This window comes from Chelonia mydas, chromosome 13 (genome assembly GCF_015237465.2).
Source record: "Chelonia mydas isolate rCheMyd1 chromosome 13, rCheMyd1.pri.v2, whole genome shotgun sequence".
NCBI lineage: Eukaryota > Metazoa > Chordata > Testudines > Cheloniidae > Chelonia > Chelonia mydas.
In genome coordinates, this window is record NC_051253.2 from 25,030,651 (window position 1) to 25,051,266 (window position 20,616).

General features: G+C 50.7%; 1 protein-coding gene across 12 annotated transcripts in view; it reads left to right on the plus strand.

The window, feature by feature from the left end:
• Positions 1-20,616, plus strand: part of EPB41L1 (erythrocyte membrane protein band 4.1 like 1) — a 154,249-nt gene extending 133,633 nt beyond the window's left edge. For 7 of the 12 annotated variants that reach the window (XM_043527453.1, XM_043527452.1, XM_043527455.1 and 4 more), the window contains 8 exons: positions 6,006-6,404; positions 8,293-8,403; positions 9,451-9,531; positions 9,824-9,886; positions 11,403-11,498; positions 12,483-12,563; positions 14,207-14,323; positions 17,103-20,616. In XM_043527453.1, the coding sequence (XP_043383388.1) occupies positions 6,006-6,404; positions 8,293-8,403; positions 9,451-9,531; positions 9,824-9,886; positions 11,403-11,498; positions 12,483-12,563; positions 14,207-14,323; positions 17,103-17,111 (957 nt within the window). In that variant the 3' untranslated portion in view covers positions 17,112-20,616. Of the gene's footprint in view, positions 1-4,608; positions 4,717-6,005; positions 6,405-8,292; positions 8,404-9,450; positions 9,532-9,823; positions 9,887-11,402; positions 11,499-12,482; positions 12,564-14,206; positions 14,324-17,102 lie in introns of all 12 variants that reach the window. The other 5 variants (XM_043527460.1, XM_043527458.1, XM_043527459.1 and 2 more) reach the window with 2 other exon arrangements.

A 20,616-nucleotide genomic window follows, 5' to 3' on the forward strand; every position in this document is an offset into this window, starting at 1 on the left:
GCTGTAGAATGCTGACAGAGCTGAGTATGGGTCAGATTGTCTCCTTGCTTACCCCTGTGTCAATCTGACATGACTCCGTTGCAGTCAGAGTGCGTGGGCATAGGTCAGCTGCTTGAAAAATGGGGCAAAATTTTCATGAACATTTTCTAGAAAATTTCATCCTGTTTTTCATCCAAATTCAAAATGTCAGTGAAAAATGCTGAAATTTCGAATTTCAGCATCTTTCAACCAGTTCTGTTCTACAGCCGTTCAAAAAACATGGTGATCGTTTCACTAATATATCAGCGGATAAGTTAGACCCTTCCCCCCCCCCCCCCAGTGAAATTGCAAATTTTGAAAAAAACAATTGATCAGCTGTAGCTGAGAGTAGAATTTGGTCCCGAGCATTCAAAAAGGGCTCAGGGTCCAACTCATTAAAAAGTTAAGCACCCTCTCTTCCATTGACTTCAGCACCAGTTACACAAGATCAGGCCCCTAGATTTCAATACCTGCTATCAGTTGGTTACTTGCCAGCTCCTTTGTACACACATCTGCATCAGTTGTTGCATGAGTAATAATGGTTTAGTCAATGCAGCCTTCTGTTACTTAACTAAACAGTGATCAGCTATTTAGGTAAAGTATGTTTGATGCTAACTCTTCTTGCTCAAATTGCAATACAGGGTTCAGAGCATTGGGTGTTTGTAGAGAGAGAAACTTCTAGGCTGGAAGAGCGTGCTCTAGAGAAAGCTATTGGAACCAAGAAAGAAGACGCACGTGCAGGTACTTCAGAGGAGCAAACAAGTGTGAGCTTATCAAAAGTGGACATTGCAGTAGGGAAAGCCAAAAAAACAGCAGCAAAAGAGGAACCAGCAAGTGTGAAACTGGACACTCATGCAAGAGACAAAATGATTGCTAGTCCAGAGGATTTTGAGTCTGTTTGGGAGGATGAAATGTCTGAGAGCGAAATCAGAGAAGACCCCCATTTGGAGGCAGAAGGCCAGCCATCTGAGAGTGGCAAAGAGCAGAAGTCCAAGGAGGGAAAAGAAGAGGTGATAACTAATGAACCTGAGCAACCAGCTGGCTCTTTGGAAGGCCAAGCCGAGCAAAATCAACAACCTGAAGATTCTCAAGCAGATGAAAGACCAAGGTCTGAGCCTTCTGGGCCAGAAGCTCCAAAGAAAGAAAGCAAGGCTACCGTGCAAGAGCCTGGGTCTGTCTCACCCTCTTCAGATAAGGAAGAGTCAATAATACCTAGCCCAACCTCTGAGGGTGTTAAAGCTAATGTGGAGTTTAGTGATGATGAGACAATGTCTTCTGCTGCAGAGAGGATCTTCTACTTAGGAGCTACAGAAGGAGACAAAAAGGAGAGTAAAATCCATCTCAGACTCGAAGAGGAAGAAAAGTCTTGTTCTGCTGAAAAAGAGGGACTGGAGCCCAAAACAGACCTTTCAGTTGAAAAAGGGAAGAGCCCTGAGCTTGAACCAGCATCTGACCCAACAGCTATAATGGGAAAGGACAAGTTCCAACCCACTTCCTCAGCAGGTGACCAAGGAAAATCAGAGACAGATGAACCAGCTATAGAATCTAACCAAGCTGAGAAGGTCCTAGAGCTTAGCAAAAAGACACGCCCCCTAGGACATTGTACTGCAGAGAAGGGGGCATATGCACCAGAGGAAGAGGAGTCTGCTGGGTCAATTGGCAGTGAATCGAAAGGTGGAAGTGAATCCGAGTCACGCTCTGCAGCAAAGGAATCGAGGGACAAGGACCCACAAGAACCAATGGCAGAATTAAAGCTCGGTTCCCTCCCCAGGGAAGGTGGAGAGACTGAGCTCTCTCAGCAGCGGGACAAGAGGTACAGTGCAGCACAAAGCTCCATCCTGGCAGAAGGCCTGAAAGGGTCAGAAAAACAGGACACGTGGAAAGGGGAAGCGACTTCAAATGTGTCAGGGACTGGAAGGGAAACAGCTGAGCTGGGAGAAAGAGAAATGTCAAAAATGGTTCTTCAGATGGAAGCCATAGAGATTAAACCAACCCCCATGAGTCCCCCCTGGCAGCATCCTCCCAGCACGACAGAAAGTCCAGAGGAAGAGAAACTAAGCCAGCCCACCGTGGGTGGGCTGCCCCAGGACACAGGCCCCACGGCCGGTGCACCGCCCCAGGACACAGGCCCCGCGGCCGGCGCGCCGCCCCAGGACACAGGCCCCGCGGCCGGCGCGCCGCCCCAGGACACAGGCCCCGCGGCCGGCGCGCCGCCCCAGGACACAGGCCCCGCGGCCGGCGCGCCGCCCCAGGACACAGGCCCCGCGGCCGGCGCGCCGCCCCAGGACACAGGCCCCGCGGCCGGCGCGCCGCCCCAGGACACAGGCCCCGCGGCCGGCGCGCCGCCCCAGGACACAGGCCCCGCGGCCGGCGCGCCGCCCCAGGACACAGGCCCCGCGGCCGGCGAGCCGCCCCAGGACACAGGCCCCGCGGCCGGCGAGCCCCCCCAGGACACAGGCCCCGCGGCCGGCGAGCCCCCCCAGGACACAGGCCCCGCGGCCGGCGAGCCGCCCCAGGACACAGGCCCCGCGGCCGGCGAGCCCCCCCAGGACACAGGCCCCGCGGCCGGCGAGCCGCCCCAGGACACAGGCCCCGCGGCCGGCGAGCCGCCCCAGGACACAGGCCCCGCGGCCGGGGCGCCGCCCCAGGACACAGGCCCCGCGGCCGGGGCGCCGCCCCAGGACACAGGCCCCGCGGCCGGGGCGCCGCCCCAGGACACAGGCCCCGCGGCCGGGGCGCCGCCCCAGGACACAGGCCCCGCGGCCGGGGCGCCGCCCCAGGACACAGGCCCCGCGGCCGGGGCGCCGCCCCAGGACACAGGCCCCGCGGCCGGGGCGCCGCCCCAGGACACAGGCCCCGCGGCCGGGGCGCCGCCCCAGGACACAGGCCCCGCGGCCGGCGAGCCCCCCCAGGACACAGGCCCCGCGGCCGGCGAGCCGCCCCAGGACACAGGCCCCGCGGCCGGCGAGCCCCCCCAGGACACAGGCCCCGCGGCCGGCGAGCCGCCCCAGGACACAGGCCCCGCGGCCGGCGAGCCGCCCCAGGACACAGGCCCCGCGGCCGGGGCGCCGCCCCAGGACACAGGCCCCGCGGCCGGGGCGCCGCCCCAGGACACAGGCCCCGCGGCCGGGGCGCCGCCCCAGGACACAGGCCCCGCGGCCGGGGCGCCGCCCCAGGACACAGGCCCCGCGGCCGGCGAGCCCCCCCAGGACACAGGCCCCGCGGCCGGCGAGCCGCCCCAGGACACAGGCCCCGCGGCCGGCGAGCCGCCCCAGGACACAGGCCCCGCGGCCGGCGAGCCGCCCCAGGACAAAGGATCTGCCATGGACGAGCCACTGCAGGATAAACCTCCTTCAGGAGAAGAAGCTGAAGCCTTCTCTACACACTCTCCTGTAAGAGGATCACCTCATGGGGACAAGGAATTGTCACAGCTTGTTGTTGCCACGGCTGAAGGCAGGAAACCTACCAACAGGAAACAAAAGCCAGAGTCTGGGCCTTTGAAGTCCATTGCAGGTGGGGTGGAAGTCGTGTCTCAGGAGCCTGAGGAGGCACCCGTGGAGCTGGCTTCACCCTCCCACACCACTGGCTGGCAGGGCTCACTGGGGCATGACAGCGAGATGTATGAAAAAGCCTCTGTGGCTTCTAAAATTAAGCTGTTTGAACAAGGTGGTGCTTGTGGCCCAGTCTCTGATGAACGAAAAAGAGCAGCCCAAGAGCGGCCACGAGAGAGTGAAACCAGGAGACCATCTAAACCAACAGAGGCGCAGATAGAACCGCCACGGGCCACGGGCCTAGTCATGTCTCCCACACCCTCGGTTGCCTCAGATGACAGAGCCAGGCATGCTGGGGAAGTGTCTGGTGTGGGATACCTAACCACTGCGCAATGGGCAGCCACAAGAGAGTCTTCCCAGCCTCCGTCTTTGAAGGAAGGTGTTTCCACCGATTCAGAGCACAGAGGAGAAGACGACACCGGGCTTGCTTCCCCCGATTCCGGCTATGAAATCACCCTGACAGAAGCTGTGGTAACTCCTCCCATGAACTGTCCCAATGGAAAGTTCATAAGCATGTTGCGTGGCTCTTTTATTTATGATCATGTTCAATGGCACCTCACACATCCATTGACTGAGAACGGCCGCTTTGCATTCCCTGTCCTTTATGTATGTGTATGTGGCCTGGCTCCTAAGCTGAATGCAGACCCGCTGGCCAGTCGGTCCATCAGCTTTTGTTTTGTGAACTCCTGACAGTTTGGCCCCCTGGAGAATGCCAACTGCTAATGTGAAACTGAGCACACGAGCTTCATGCCCAGGAGCAAGAAGGGGGCGTGGGGGTGTGGATCAGAGAGCTTTTATATCACACACACACACACGCACACCTAGCAGCAAAATTCCCACGCTTCCGGCTTCTCCCTTGCACTTCTTAATTTGTTGTCCCCTCTTGCTTGGCTTGTGAGTCCCTTTCACCCCCCTCCCCCACCCCACTTTGGCAGGCGGGTGACTGGAGGGTGAAATAGCTTTCTGCTGCTCTTGTAAGGCACTGGCTCAGTTCCTTTTGGAGTTCATTGCTAAAGACTAACCCGTTTCTCTAATCCAGAGCAAATCTCAGGAACCAATTTGGGAAGAAAAGGATTTATCTGATCCATCAGTAAAAGCCGCCCCGAAAGAAGAGGGTTTAAGGACTGCTATTCCAGTGGTCTCCCAGGTCTCAGCGCTGTTTTACTAACTGCTTCTTACTGTAGTATGAAAGCTCACCTTAACCAGCTGAGGAGTGTATGCTTTTGACTCTTTCCCCAATTGCAGAGCAGCATATATATATATATGTATATGTATATGCTCCTCTCGAGTTTGTTGGAGACCCCCATGTCTCATACCTCTCGACCCACCAGTCATCTGGACAAAAGACAGTTGAATTGGAATGGGTCCGAACAAAGTGGGGGATATCTCTGACTTTGTGAGGGCCTGATCCTGAGAACACTGAGGTCACTGGAAGGCTTTCCATTGACATCACTGGGCTTTGGTTCAGCCTTTATAGAGGAGTGAAACTGTTTCTTGAGCAAAAAGCAAATCTTAAAACAAAAATAATGAATAATTTCTGATTCCTGAGCTGTAACCAGGTGGCAAGCAGGGTGGGGTGAAATTTACCCTGTGCTGGGACAGTTGAGAGGTATGTATGTCATTCGAGAGGAGCCAGCAGAGGAAGGCTGTCTCTTTGCTCTGATCCCGTTGTCAATTACACTGATTAAACACACAGCTGATTAAACTTGAATGGGTCCGCTCCGGTTGTGCAGAAAGCTTTTGAGAAGCATTACAGAGTCCGGGCTCGTTCTCACACAAGTGCTCTGTTCAGCTTCCAGCAGGATCCCCTGCAGGGTGATGCCCTGCCCTGTCCCATTCACAGGGCCTCCATGGGTGAACATTGACCATTCCTCCCATACATCTGATTAATAAAAACCTAGAGTGATGCTCCAACATAGTGAGTGTAAAACTCTTATGGGGTGATCTCAGTGAAATTGACAAGCCCCTTCACTTCTCCTTGAATATATGCAGCTGATGGAGCTTTTTTCTTTTCTTTCATTCAAAACTCTTATCCTCTCCCCCTTTCCCTTCCGTGTTTGTTTTGGTGCCAAACTTACTGACACACAATTGCAGTCTGAGCCGTTTATAAATGTCTCTTAACATACCTGTTGTTTTGCACATATCTGCTTCCATCAGGCTCAACAACATGCCTGAGAATTTCTTTGGGACTGTTTTTCTTTTTTTTATTATTATTATTTCTTTTCTAATTCCTCTCTGCAAATCAGACCAAATAAATTCCCCCTGCAAAGTTGCTGCTGTCAAACGTTTCAGTTTTCATGCTTGAGTTGTGTTTGAATCCCCCTCTGTGACATTTCCCCAGCCGCCTCCTCCCTCTTTCCTGTTGGCTTAGCTGGCTCTAGCCTGCCCTTCGGTATTTACAGTCTTAGCCTCTCTCCGCCATTGTGTCTCATTCAGAGAGCGGGAGCAAAGGAGGGAGCAGAGGAGAAAGCGAAGCCACCTCGGCACAGGGCTCCTGAGAGCGACACTGGGGATGAGGAGCAAGACCAGGAGAGGGATTCAGTCTTTCTGAAGGACAACCACTTGGCCATCGAGCGAAAGTGCTCGAGCATCACGGTCAGCTCGACCTCCAGCCTGGAAGCCGAGGTGGACTTCACTATGATCGGCGACTTCCATGGAACAGCCTTTGAAGACTTCTCCAGAAGTCTGCCTGAGCTTGATAAAGACATGAGTGAGAGGGAAGCTGAAGGTGTGATTTCCTCCCAGGATGCTGACAAAGCAGCTCCTGGCCAAGAAGAAGATGCCAAGGAAGGGGAGCAGGGCTCCCACCATATCCCAGAAGTGTCCCACTTTGAGGTACAATGGGGAGCCATGCCCCAAGACTTGTGTTTCAGTGTCGTCATCTCACAGAGTTATCTGTCTTGGCATCTGGTATTGCTTGACCAGCATGCCCCTTGCATCTGTTTGGAAGAGCATGCCAGCTTTCAGACAACCCAGAGATCCTCTGGAGTGTCTTTGTTTTCCCCAAATGAATGTTGTCTCTGTTTTGCATGGCTGTTTTCGACTCCTCCAGGTGCATGATTATATCGTGTAAGTGTGTCCATGCATATCCTAACCGAAAAAGCCGTCATCATCTTAACTCACCATGTTTGGCTGGCTACCCCATGCCTGTACTGTAGCAGCATGCATGGGTGAGTGGTGTGTTTCTCTTAACCCAAATCTCTGTTCCTGTGTGTTGCATGAATTTAACAAATAGCCTGCGTGTTGAAGTAACATGTACTGCCAACTAACCTGTGGTCGTAAAGGGGATGAGCAACTTACATAAGGGCTGGTGGGACATGGCAAAAAGGTCTGTGATTATTCCTGTGAGGGGAATAGTTATAATATGATCAGGCTAAACAAACTGCACATGGAGTTGTTGGAGAAATGAAAAGTGTCCAAATGCCAAAGAGAACAGGGCAGAGCTGGAACCGCAGTGAATGAAGCACTGTGCTCTCTGCACTTCTGAAACTGGGTCCAAGTCCTCAATTCCTTACAATGGATTGTGTCTTCCGGCCTTCAGTGTTCCCAAGTCCCTCCTGTCTTCTGCAGAGTTGTACATTTTACTCTGTGCAGATGGGCACTGATATCCAGAGAACCAAAATCCCTGCCTTTCAAGTCAGGGGAGGTCTGTCCCCTCGGCCAATGCCCCTGTCCCCCTAGAATAGCATCCTGATAGAGTTGCTGTTTTTCACCACCCGGGCCCAGGCTCCAATTTGGTGTGTAATGGACATGTGGCGCCCCCCTCAAGCCCTTCCCCACAAGGAAATTCACACCAGGTCCCTGCAGAGCCAAACGTTAGGACCAAACTCAAGAAGGGTCAAGGCCAAGAAATTTAACCAGAATCCCCACATGCATCCTCAGGGTGTTTGAGCTCAAGCCTGTGCTCAGAGAGTATCCTCTAAACATGGGTGCCGTGGGAAGAATACATCCTGGAGACCTGGGCCTCGAATTCGCCCCAGTACTGCACCGGGATACAGCCGGCAGAGGTGGGGAAGTGGCTGCAACCTCCCCTCTGCCAGGATGGCTGCAGAGACCAGCACAGCCCATAAAGTGAGGGAAGGGGCATGGCCAGGGCAAATGAGTGAGTGCTAGATCAGCACATCCCCTGAGCAACCTTCGCTAGCAGGGTTCCAGCTGGATGGGCAGGTGGTGGCCACATGTCTTTGCCCCTCAGTGTTAGTCCTCCTGTACCCTGCATCCCTGAGGGTCAGGCTGGCTCCACGCACCCACATGGGTGAACCTAATCCATCATTACAAATCTTCCCTAGGCCACCAGTGCAATGAGTTTGTTGGGTCTCATTCCAATCTCAAGTGGCTGTTTGAAGCCTGCTCAGGAGAAGGCCTGCTGCAGGAGCGTCAGCCCTGAATTGGGGGTGTACTGGCTAATTGTGTGGGGAAGCCTGCACAGTGCCTGGGTGCGTTATGGGCGATGCTGGTCTGTGCTGTTTGTTTCTCAGTGTAAAGAGGCCTACAGCTATCCAAGAGCATGACCTTGCAAATGCAATGCAGGCCTCCTAGCACCCACAGCTCTTCCCAGCAAGTGTCCCTGTGGTCCATGGACTGCAGGAGGGGGGCAGTAACGTATGCAGCTTAGGGAAAGAGGAGCAGGTCAGTACATACTAAGATGCTGTTGCATTTTTAACGGAACTCCAGAAACCAATTTCACGCAGTCTGTTGCTGACTTGCTGTGTTCCCTCTGCAGTCATCCATTCTGAAACCAGAGGCTGCGACTGTCAGCTCGGTGGCTGGCACAAAGAAGGCGGAACCAGAGGTCTCCGTGCACCACAGAGTCACCACGGTGGAAACAACACAGGTGACTTGCTCCTTTGCACTTGCTGAGGTTTACTCCGCGGCACGGCACTGCCATTCAAAAAGTGTGAGAGCCAGCAGCTTTGCACCACCGTGCTTTCTATGGAGCCTCATTCTGGAGTTTGCAAAATCCCCTGCAAAATCCACAGACTGCGGGGGAAATAAAAGCAAACCATGCGGGTTCTTCCTCTCACCCCTTGGGGGTTGGAGACCCCTGACCACACAAATGGGATTCATTTCTGGGGCCAGATCTACACCTAAAACCCTAGCTACATTGTTCAGGGCTGTGAAATGCCCTGTGGGACGTAGTTAGGTCAACCTAACCCCTGGTACAGACATGGCTAGACTTTGCTACCACCTTTTGGAGAGGTGGATTTACTGCACTAATGGAACAACCTCTTCTGTTGATGTAGCATCTACGCTACAGTGCTACAGGGACCCAGCTGCAGCACCATAGTTTAGCCGCGGTAGCGTAGACATACCCTTAGATCAGGTGAGGCTTAAAATGTACTGGTCAGTTTTGCAGGGTTTCTTTTTCATCCTTTAAAATGCTAGGCCTTCCTCTGCAGAGACCACAGACTAGACGGAGCAAAGACTGACAAGCCCTCTTCTTATCTAGAGACGTCAAATCAAGGCCCCATCCCACTCCTGGCTGTTAAAGAACCCACAGCACTTTTCTCGCACACGCACCCCCGTCCGCATGCATCACTTGAATATAGGATTCACGTCCTCTCCTAAATTGGTGTGCAGCATTGCTGTGCATTGTTCTCTGGCTGCTGTGCCCTACCCCAGGAGGCTGCCTGGGTGGGGGGCATATAACAGAGACCTGTGGTTTGCATTCCTGTTCATTAAACACATCGCACCAGACTAGTTACTGCACATCTGTGGCTTCAAGACCTGTCTACGGCTTTCCTACCCCGAGTGCATCACTGCTCCGTGGCACTAACGTTTTGTCAGCAAGTGCTGACAAAGCAGACCAAGCGCTCCTTTCCAGCTGGCTAACTCCCCGTGTATCCTCACAGACTCACCGGGTCTCCCCTTCCCTTGGCAGGTTGACAGAGGCACCACGGGTGGAAAAGAGACAACAGCCACGTCCCACATCGTCACCACAGAAAGCATATCAGTGACCTCAGTAAGCATGTGGCTCTGCAGAGCCAGGCTGTCTTCTCCTGGGGTCCCCAGGTGGTGGCATCTAATTGTGTCCTCCCTCATTGATTGATCCCTGGGTGCTGGGTGAGGGACTTGGCGGGGGACGCTGTTCCATTGGGGACAGGGACAGAAGGGTGCTTTGTCCCTGGCCATTTGAAGATGCCAGCAAATGAAGGGAGAGGCCTACAGACCTGCCGTGTCTCTGATGCTCCCCTCCCAGCTGTTTGTCCTGCTTTTGTCCATGCCAATGCTCCAGTGTAATGTCGTTCCTCCAGGATCACAGTACCAAGCCTGGGAAAGGAATGAGCCCCGCTACTGAACTTCGCTCCATATCTCCGGTGAGTTGAGAAGGTGCTTCCACTTCCCAGGTTTCTGTGCTGGACAGAGGCCCTGGGGGTGCTGCAGGGATGCTGTCTGGCTGTGAAATGCCTCCCCTTGGAGCTGGCCCCTGGCTCAGGGTTTAGGCTGTCCTCAGTTGGTGGCTCATGCACCTGCTGCATTATCTTTTCCTGGGCGCAGACACCCTCCTCTAGCATGGGGACGGAGAGCACCAGCTCCTTGGGCTGAGAGATTTCTGTGGAGCAGGAGGGGAGGACAGGCTGGCCATCCCACTTGCCTAAGGAATGCAGTGCAAGGCAGGGCCAGGAATCTTCCGCTTGGCGACTCTCTACTGTCCAGAACAAGCACACATTAAACACAGATTGGGACCGGAGAGCTCCCTGAGCTAACTCCTCATTCAGGCAAAGGTCTCATTGACTCCAGGGGAGCTCTGCTTGAGCAGCAGCATGCAGGGGTTGGTCCAATATCACTAAGGACTTGGAGCCATAAGAGGTCAATGTCATATACCAGCTGCAGATCCCTCTTCTCGGGCTCAACCCTGTGGGGTGATACTCGGCTTCCATCGATGTCCATGGTCAGCAATTTGCAGGGCGCACTCAGCAACCTGCAGGATCAGGCCCTTAGAGCAGCACGTTCTTTTTTAATGCTTTCCCCCTTTGATTACTGCTAGGCAGGGTGAAGCCTGCCCCAATGCCGCCCCCTGTTCCAGGTCGGTCACTTAGCAGGGCCTACGTCCCAAAGAATCACAGACACTTGGGCTGCCTGCAGCAGAGAAGGGGGTACGCGCATCCCGGCCATACACTGAGAGGAAAATCGTATCTGTCCTTAACTCTTCTTTGTTTGGAGTTGGATGTAAAACAAAGGACCCCAAAGAAACGCAATAGAATGGAATTGTGTTCCCCATTGGGAAGGGCCGTCTCTGCTGCTCCATCAGCTGTTGTGGTTGCTCTGGAGATGACAGCCTGTCCCCACAAAAATGCTTAGACCGGTTGTAAGCCTCTCTTGCCTTGCAAACTCTTCACCCCTCTGCAGGGCACACAGATAGTTTGGCAGCCAAGCAGCTGTTCACAGGCTGACAGGCTGAGTAATAGTCTTGGCTCTCTGAGTCCCACTTCTCTCTCTCCACTCCTTTTTTATCTTACTCTCCCATCATGGGCTGGCTCCCAGTCTCATACAGGAAGGGCAGGGCTGGACTCAGCCAGCCCCTGCTAGCACAGCTCTCCCTCTGGTTGCACTCTCTCCTTGTGGAAGGACCATGAGAAGCAGAAAGGCCATGGTGGTGGGTGATCCAAGCCATAGCACAAAGCCAACCTAGGAGCAGGTCTGGAAGACAGTGCAAGAGAGAAAAGGAATGAAGAAAGAATAGGGAGGTTTGAATGATCTGTCCTGGGAACCGTGAGGATGTAAGCATTCTGGCATCCTCGCAGGCCCCACACTTATAGCACTAGGGGAAGTGGCGTTACTGACAAGGGCTCCATTGGTCCTGATGACAGATGTTCCTTGCGTGTTCTGTAGATCTCTAGCAGCTCTGCTGGGAAGGAAGTTCTCACCAGCATATTTGGTGCCACTGCAGAAACCCTCTCCACCTCCACCACTACCCACGTTACCAAGGTAAGAATGACGAAGGCACAAAGTCAGGAGTGGGACATCGCCGAAACATAACACCTCGGGGGCAGGCTGTGGGTTCCTAAAGAAAACAGCTTCCATTGGGAGAGGAAGGACTTGTGCACCAGATTGTAATGTACACTAATTGGAAACAACAAATGCGTCATCCCACAGTGGCCCAGGACTGACGCCATTTACATAGCAACTGAGCATGCAAGAGTCCTTTACCATTTAAAGTAAATGGGGCACATTCAGCCCTGGTATAAGTGGGTTCAGCTTCACTGGGGCCAGTAGCATGGGTGGGGGGTGGAATTTGGGCCAATGTGTTTCTGCCATTTTTGGCTGTGTCCTACATTTCAGGAGTACAGGCAGTTCGCAGTGCGCGTGTCATATATTTATACATACCAGTACCAAATCAGATCTACTAGGAAAGGGGGGGATTTTGCCAGTGAGGCAGAGAGAAATGTTCTGAGTCAGGTTGGATTTCTAAAGTGCTCGGCATTGCCCCAGCTCCCCCTGATTTAATTCGGAGCAGAGTTAGGTCGGTGCTGAGCACTTTTGAAAATCCCACCCACGACACCTAATGCCAAACCAATGAAGAGAGCCATTTCCAAACCCAAGAGCCCTCCAGGGAGAGCCACCCACACAGGTGCCCGATACTGAGGCAAAAACACATCAGCTGATCTAAGCTCTTGGGGTGACACACAGGAAGAGGTGGAATCTCAAATTCAGCAGCTAATGTAGGACCCAAACCATGTAGGGCTTTAAGGATCAACTTCAGCACCTTGAACTGCATCCCCAAGTGAACAGGAAGCCAGAGCAGTCTGTGGAGCACTGGCGCAATATGTTCCCTTTGGCCCGCCCCACAAAGCAATTAGACTGCTCTGTTCTCCACGAGCTGAAGCTTGAGCAGCCTCCAAGGCAGCCACCTGTCTAGTGCGTGAGAATCATCCACTCTGTGGACTCATCCTGCCCCCTTTTCCATTCCAGACTGTGAAAGGAGGGTTTGCAGAGACCAGAATAGAGAAGCGGATCATTATTACGGGAGATGAAGATGTGGATCAAGACCAGGTAGGAGGGAAACCTGTGGGAGGCCATTCTGTTAGGGCCTTCAACAGTGACTCTTTCTTGCACTTGTTTCCTACTCTGCTGTGAAAGCGGGTCCATCCACAGCCCAGCTACCACTGGGCAGTGCTTGCTTCCCTGAATGGATCATTCTCTCCAGGGTGTGGAAGAGGGGATCAACTGGGGTGGAGGTGCTATATGGGTACAGCAAACTCTGCACTCACAGAAAAGCCTATCTGTGCCCTGAGCAAATGACGTGAAAGGGCTACCCATTTGGGCCTACAATCAAAACAACATGGTCGTTTGATTTATGCTGACCAGTAGCATCTTCCAGTCTAGAGCCTCCCACCAGTGTTGCTTTAAGTAACGAGGAAACGGCACATGCTTGCTCTTCTCGGGTGTAGCTAGCTGTTTGGACAGTGAACAGAGGCTGGCCGCTGGGGTGGCATAGCTGTAATTGAGAATAGACTCTAACCACAAAAGGAGGGAGTGGATTGAACACATAAGACAAGCACAATAGAAAAGAAATCCAAAACAAGGATTAAATTCAAACCAGGAGCCAGTCCGCGAAGGGTACGTCCACACTGCAGCCGCGGGTGCAAATGGTACCTGCCCTAGCTGTACTCTAGCTAGCTCACTGAATATAGCAGTGAGGATGTGACCGCATGGGCTTCAGTGCTGGTTGTACAAGCAAGTACATATCAAGGGGGATCAGTTGGGCCTGCGCCTCCGCATCCTCGCTGCTGTGTTTAGCAAGCTAGCTAGAGTACACCTAGCAGGGGTATATCTACACAAGCTATAAAGCATACCTGCGGCTGCACTGTAGACACTCTTAGTGGTTTGAGCATTGGCCTGCTAAACCCAGGGTTGTGAGTTCAATCCTTGAGGGGGCCATTTAGGGATCTGGGGCAAAAACTGGGGATTGGTCCTGCTTCGAGCAGGGGGTTGGACTAGATGACCTCCTGAGGTCCCTTCCAACCCTGATATTCTGTGATTCAAAGGCTTGAAAGGCTGCCATAAAAAAGGTAGAGAAAAGTTGTTTTTTCTTACCACAGAGAGCAGGATAAGAGGCAATGGGTTCAAACTACAGCGTAGCAGACTTAGATTAAATCTCAGGAAAACCTTCCTAACTGTAAGAACAGTAGGACAATGGAACAGACTGTCTGGGGAGGTTCTGGAAGCTCTTTCACTGAAGGTTTTCAAAAGGAGGCTGGGTAGCCATCTGTCTTGGATGGTTTAGACACAACAAATCCTGCGTCTTGGCAGAGAGTTAGACTAGATGACCCTTGGTCCCTTCTATTCACTATGATTCTACAGAAAATAAGTCCAGCAAAGAATGATGAATAGGACATCCTAGGATTTTACAAATCGTTGGTCAGCTAGTAGGCAAGTTGTACTGTCAGGTCATTACCCAGAGATTCAGCTTTGAATCTCTCTCTTTGGGTTTGCAGGGATGGTTAAACTTCTTGAGAATTCAATCCAAACCCAGTTCCTTACGTGACCAACCTTAGCCATGAGTAGTTTCACATGCCCTGGGCCCATTTTCTGACATCCTTGTGGCTTGCTCAGGAAGCAGGGCTAATCTTGGCTATTAACAAAAGATGTAACTGACATTGTGGTAAATACTCTGACATTGTTCTGGTTTACAGGCATTAGCTTTGGCAATCAAAGAGGCAAAACTACAGCACCCTGACATGCTGGTAACCAAAGCTGTGGTATATAGAGAAACAGAACCATCTCCAGAGGAAAGAGACAAGAAACCGCAGGTATGTATAGAAGTTACAAGGTAGAGCCTCTCTCACGGGTACAATATATATATAGGTTACAGTGCAGGCAGGGCATCCTCCATAGGTGCAATATACTAGTATTGATAAATGGTACAAGCAGGGAGTCCTTCACAGATGTAATTCATTGACAACAGTGCAGGCAGGGAACCCCTCACAGCTATGATGTCTAGGTGATGATACAGGCAGAGCCTCTCTCATATTGTAGTTACAGTAGGAAATAGTGTAGATCAGAGCCATGAATAATTTTTTAAAAGGCTGCTCCTAGAGCAGCCTCTGAGACGTGCTATGGGGACTGCTTTGCTGCCCAATTACCTGGCTACTTGCAAAGCAGTTCTGTGGGCAGCACCATGTGCTCAGTGTTCTTTATCTAGGGTTGTCACAATGACTGTTCCAAAGGACATATCTCAGGGCCCAGTGTTTATTTCTTGCACAGCCCCTCCTTACTTCCAAATAGCCTCAGATTTCCTTCCTAGGAACCCTCTGTCAGTTCTCTTAATTGTTTCCCCAGTGTGTGGTGTTTCACTCATCTTCCTTCTGAGACACTATGGGACAGGTTTGCAAAGGGCTTCCAAAAATGGCCATGTTTGTGACTGAGCCCATTTGCACATTCTAAGAACCCACATTTGCAACTGGAGAGGGATAACTATGTATGCTCCAGGAGACTGGACGGTCCTGTCCAGAGGACTGGGAATGACCCAGAGAGCTTTTACCATCTGATTGCTGTGACCACATGACCAAATCCACCACTACCATTGTCCTCCTTGTTGTCTGTCTCAGCAGAGGGTGACTGAGCGCTGCATTGCAAGTGCCTGTTCTGTGGCTAAAGTGAGGACTTCAGTCTTCAGGTTCTGCTAGCCTGCTACCACTCACCAGTACTAGGTTCACCAGTTGCCTCCTTGTAAATGTCCATGTGCCAGTGCCAAAGCATGTATTTTGCATGCGCAGACCCAGTGCACTCTCACAAACTCCAGGCGTTTCTGGAGCCCTCTTGAAAACATGGCTCTGCTTTTTGTTTTTCTTTCTATTTCTGATTGATCTAGATAGTCTTGCTTTAAATTTCAGGGCTGGAGGTTGGAATTTTGAAAAATGGATATTATTAGTATCCCATTTCCTGTGTTTAGTCATCCATTAAACAGGCATCCTGAGCTCATAAAATGAAAAGACGCTATTTTACTTAGATACAATGGGCCAAATGCAACCCTAATGTGACTCTGTCAGCTTCAGAGGACATGTATCTCAGATGAATTTGGCCAGATGTCCAGATACATTGGCACAGTTACCACAGATAGCTGGAAACAAGATCTGTCAAGTTTAAAATGTTTGGGTTTTGTTTGTTTTTGCACCTAAGCAGCACGTAAGCTTTCATCACAATAGATAAATGAGGAAAAAGCAACAGTGAGCTAATAAGGCAGCACAGGGACCTCAAACAAGGGAAAAACAGCAAGGGGATGCATCACCATTATATCGACAATAAAGAAAGGCAAATGGGAGTCTAAAATAAAGGAAGACTGTGAAAGCTTGGTCACTGCAGTAAAATGTGGGGCTAAAATCTCCTCAGTCATGGCTAAGGCTGCAAGTTTGTCATGGAGGGCACGGAAGTCACAGATTCTGTGACTTTCCATGACCTCCGTGACTTCTGCAGCGGCCAGTGCACCTGGCCCGGGGGCCGCCTGAGCAGCTCAGGAAGCCCCTGGGCCAGTTGCACTGCCTGCTTCTGGGGCATTCTCAGGCTACTGTGCCCCCGCCCACAGCAGCAGCAGGAGTTTGGGCATGGGAGGGTTTTGGGGCACAGGAGGGGGTGAGGGCTCTGGGTGGCGTTTACCTCGGGGGTACCTTGGAAACAGCGACATCCCTCCACTCCTAGGTGGAAGCGTGGCACGGCTAGGGGACTCTGCGCCCTGCCTCCACCTGCAGGCACCACCCCCGCAGCTCCCATTGGCCGCAGTTCCCAGCCAATGGGAGATGCGGAGCCAGCGCTTGGGGTGGAGGCAGCATGAAGAGATGCCTGGCCACACCTTTGCCTAGGAGCTGAGGGATGCTGCCGCTTCTGGGGAGGCGCAGAGCCAGGTAGGGAGCCTGCCAGCCCCGCCAACCTCCCCTTTCCCCAGCACCAGCGGGGGTCCTGGGCCGCACCCGGGGTACCCCCTGGGCTACCCCCTCTCTGAGCACCCACAGTGCCCCCAGGCCGTTCCAGCTCCCCTCCTCCCCCTTCCCCCCAATTTAGTCAAGGGTATATAATACAACTCGTGGACGGGTCACAGGCGGTGAATTTTTGTTTACTGTCCATGTCCTGTCCATGACTTTTACTAAAAATACCCATGACTAAAATGTAGCCTTAGTCATGGCCCAATCCTGCAAGGTGCAGTTTGCCATCAATTCCAATTACTTTAATAGATTATAAGGCTGAAGACTATGATCATTTGATCCTGTGTAACACACAATACCAGAGAACCCACCCAGTAATTAGTACACCTTCTAGAAAGATATCCAGTCTTTATGTAATGACTTCAAGTAATGGGGACTCTACCAGTGACTTCAATGAGACCTTGCAGGATTGGACCCTTAAAACAGTGCAACTGCATTTAAATCAGTTACATTGCACCACCATAACGAGAGTAGAATATATCCCCTTCTGTTTGCAGCTTGATTGTCTGGTGCCTTAATACAAGCAAAAAGCTCTTTATAAACCAATAAATAATATTAACCAAATGAGAAAGGAAATGCTCCATGAACAATCATTTTCATCTGCCCTGTGCAGGAATCTTGACTGCCGTGTTTACAGAAGTTGGCATCTCTATTCAAACCCAACTTGGAGAACAATGAAGAAGGGGCCTTCCTGCTGGATTCCTCAATGAGACCTAGACGTCCTGGCTGCAACATTAATGGCGAGAGACAAAATTTTTTAAAAAAGGAATAGCAAATATATAATATATATATATATATATTATATATATATATATACAGGAAACAAAATGCATCCTTGCACTGCTGCTATATGCTGGAGGTGAATTGCAAACAGCAACATCAACAATAACACACAAAACCAACCGCCTACTTTAGTCTTTGCAGACAAATTGAAGAATTGACTGGATTTATCAGAAAAACAAACAACAAATCATGATAATAATAATATTATTAACATACAATAAACCGCCATTTTGCATGTTACATTTAAAGGACACACAACTCATGGGTTCATTTGTTGCACACTGAATGGAAAGGAAACGTGCTTTGCAACAAAGCAGCAAACAAAAAAACTCCAACAACCCACAAGCAGATGCAAAACTATTCACCACCTAAGGAAAGAAGAGAGAGAACCATTGAATTGTTTGATTACTTTGTAATTATTTTCTGCTTCAGGATGTGTGGTGATCAGCCCTCTTCCCCATTCCATGCTAGTTCTGTTACATCATTTTTTGATTCTGTTCTTACCCACCCACTTGTCCTTCCTACTCTTTCCTCTCTCCACTTGTCCGGTCTCTTGTTCTGCTGAAGGTAATTAAGAACAGATCTCATTTAAAACAAAACTATATGTATATGGTTTCTCATTTATAAAAATGCAGTCTGTAGGGGTTTCATATGAATGTGCTTTTAAGTTATGTATATTATATATAACTGGGGGTGTGGAGTGGCGGGTGGGAAACGATATTAAACTAATTAAACCGTGCTGGTAAGTTTGCTGATGACATTTTTAAATTATAATTGTTTGGTTGACTGTGGTTGATATACTATGAGAATCTTAGCTCACACTGATATCCCACAAGAAGAGAACAGGGAACATTTCATTAGCTGCTGCTCTTTCAGAGGGTGGAATGGGATGTTTGCCACGGAGTTGATGCACTGCGGCAGGAGGGGTTGGTGTAGTGACACAGTGTATGGTGTTTGTAATTGGTTGGTTGGTGGTAAGGGAGTGCTCAGCAACCTGGAGGGGTGGGGGACTGGGAAAGAAGGAATGGACTGCATCCATTTACTATTACCAAAATGTGCCAGACAGAAATGTCTCCCCATTCCCCAAATCCAAAAATGTTGAGGTTGTTTGGAGCCTCGAGGTTAGACTGTTTGATTCCCAGGCTTCCAGCATCTAGGAGTCTTTGACTCCTCAGATCTGGAGCCCTAGCAGCAGTAGAGGTATCATATCACACTTGTCAGCAGGTTCTTGAAAACCAGGCACCTGGGCTGAGTTAGGGATCCATACAGTGATCCCCCCAACTGGTCTAGTCACTTGTGTTAGCTTCATTTCTGAACCTCACCCCAGCTCGAGAGCTTTTGAAGTGAAATGTTTGAGGTAAGCAAGTACCTCTCCACAGGAAGCTGTATGATTGCATTTTGCCAGGGTGGCTGTAGGTGGTGCAACAGCTGTCCTGGCGGGAATAGGTGAATGGCAGCTCCCTCATCCATTTCCTCCATGGTACTGTCCACTGATACTCTGGCTTAGGGTTGACTCCTGTCCACCGACAGTTGATGAGGAATATACCATGTGACAAACATGCAGAGAATAGCAGGTTTACAGGGCTGGATAGCATTGCCCAGTCATCCAGAACTTAGAGGGCAGATGCTGATAAGGCAGCAGGAACGCAGAGAGGCTGCTTTCCCCACAACTGGACAGAACTTGGCACTTAGATAAAGTCTTCCTCTGCTGCTGCCTTTGGAGTGGAGGCTGGGACCTGAGGCACTGTGTGAGACAGGCAGTTAGGGCAGACTTAGAACCAAAAAAAAAAAAAGAAAAGAAAAGAAAATGAACTGATTTCTAGATGGAATTGTGACTAGCTCCTGAAGCTACATAAGGGTCCACAAACATTGCACCATCTTTATCTTTATATCCACACACACCCCGCTCCCCCCCCCCCACATACACTTAATGCCTGGAGAGGAAGCACCTCTAACTAGTCCCCATGATGAGATCTGGGAATCCTACTGAAAATGGACAACTTGAATATTTAGAATCCAGTGGGCATACCCCATATGATCAATTTCCTACCATAGCAGGGACTCCTGAGTCTCTGGTGGGCCTTGGTCTTTCCAGTTGTCTTCTATTGTGTCTCCATGAAGTCTGTTCTCCTTTTCGCACATGGGTTTCTCATGTAAGCATTAAAGGGATGAGCACTGGTTCCCTGACAAGAGCACTCATTCTTGTGCTAGTGCCTGTGAGGGTCATTTCAGGCTTCTGATGAATCCAAATGTGTTGTGTTCTCCCTGGATTCTACCTGAAAGTTCACAGCCACCCATAACCTGCTGCTGCTTTAGGGACAACACCCACCAAAACCAAAAGGAGTGTCAGCAATTACACAAAGTCTTTTTTTTTTTTTTAAACATACTCAAGTCAGCTGTAAAAAACACATATGCTTTCAGGACGAAAAGCCCAACTCAGAGGACCTGTTCCCAAGAGCTGTGTACGGCAGTGAGCCTGTCTGTTCTGCTATCAGAGGGAGTAAATCCCCCCATGCATCACACTGTTTGACACATTTTGAATTTCAAACAAAAAAAAAAACCTGGTAGAAACTTGATGCCATTGAAATTGAATTGGAGGCTACTTTGAAACTGATTCTGATCTCGCTCATGCTAGTGTAAAATCTGGAGTCATTCCATTAACAACAGTGGAGTTGCACTGCTGCAAAATCAGTGGAAGCGAGATTAGAAACAGACCCTGCAGGTTCAAAGCTAAAAAACAGTGGACCCATTTCTCTGGATTCCTCACAGTGAGTGACAATGGGGGTGGGGGGGGAGAGCATGAGTCTTTTGCTCACCTGGCAAGATGTGGGTTTTATAGATATATATAATCCACACCTTGCCAGGTGAGCAATAGACTCAAGCTTTTTTCTTTATATATTTGTTATATATCTATATTGTTTGTGATGGTGTTGAAGCCGTACATCACTCTAAGGCCTTGGCTTCCTCCCACCTTCTTCATCACTGTTGCTGACATTTCAGATAGTTGATCACTATTTTTCTTTTTTCTGGGGGCCTTTCCATTGAAGTGGGTGGGAGACACGAGTGCCTGTTTGTCCCTCAATCTGCAAATTCATTTCAAAACTTGCCTGCAGTTGCATGAGTGATGATAATAATAAACATGATTTTTATTTGAAAAGCACCTTACCAACCAACTGCAATGCTCTGTCGTTCCTTCACTAACTCCCCTTTCCTCTTCCCCTGTTCCTCTTCTCCCCCTTGGCCCTTTCAGTCATATTCTTTTTCAGTGCTTGGTGGTGTATGCGTGTGTGCTCACTGTTCTTGTATTCAATAAAAGTGAAATAAATGTGTTTGATGCTCAACCA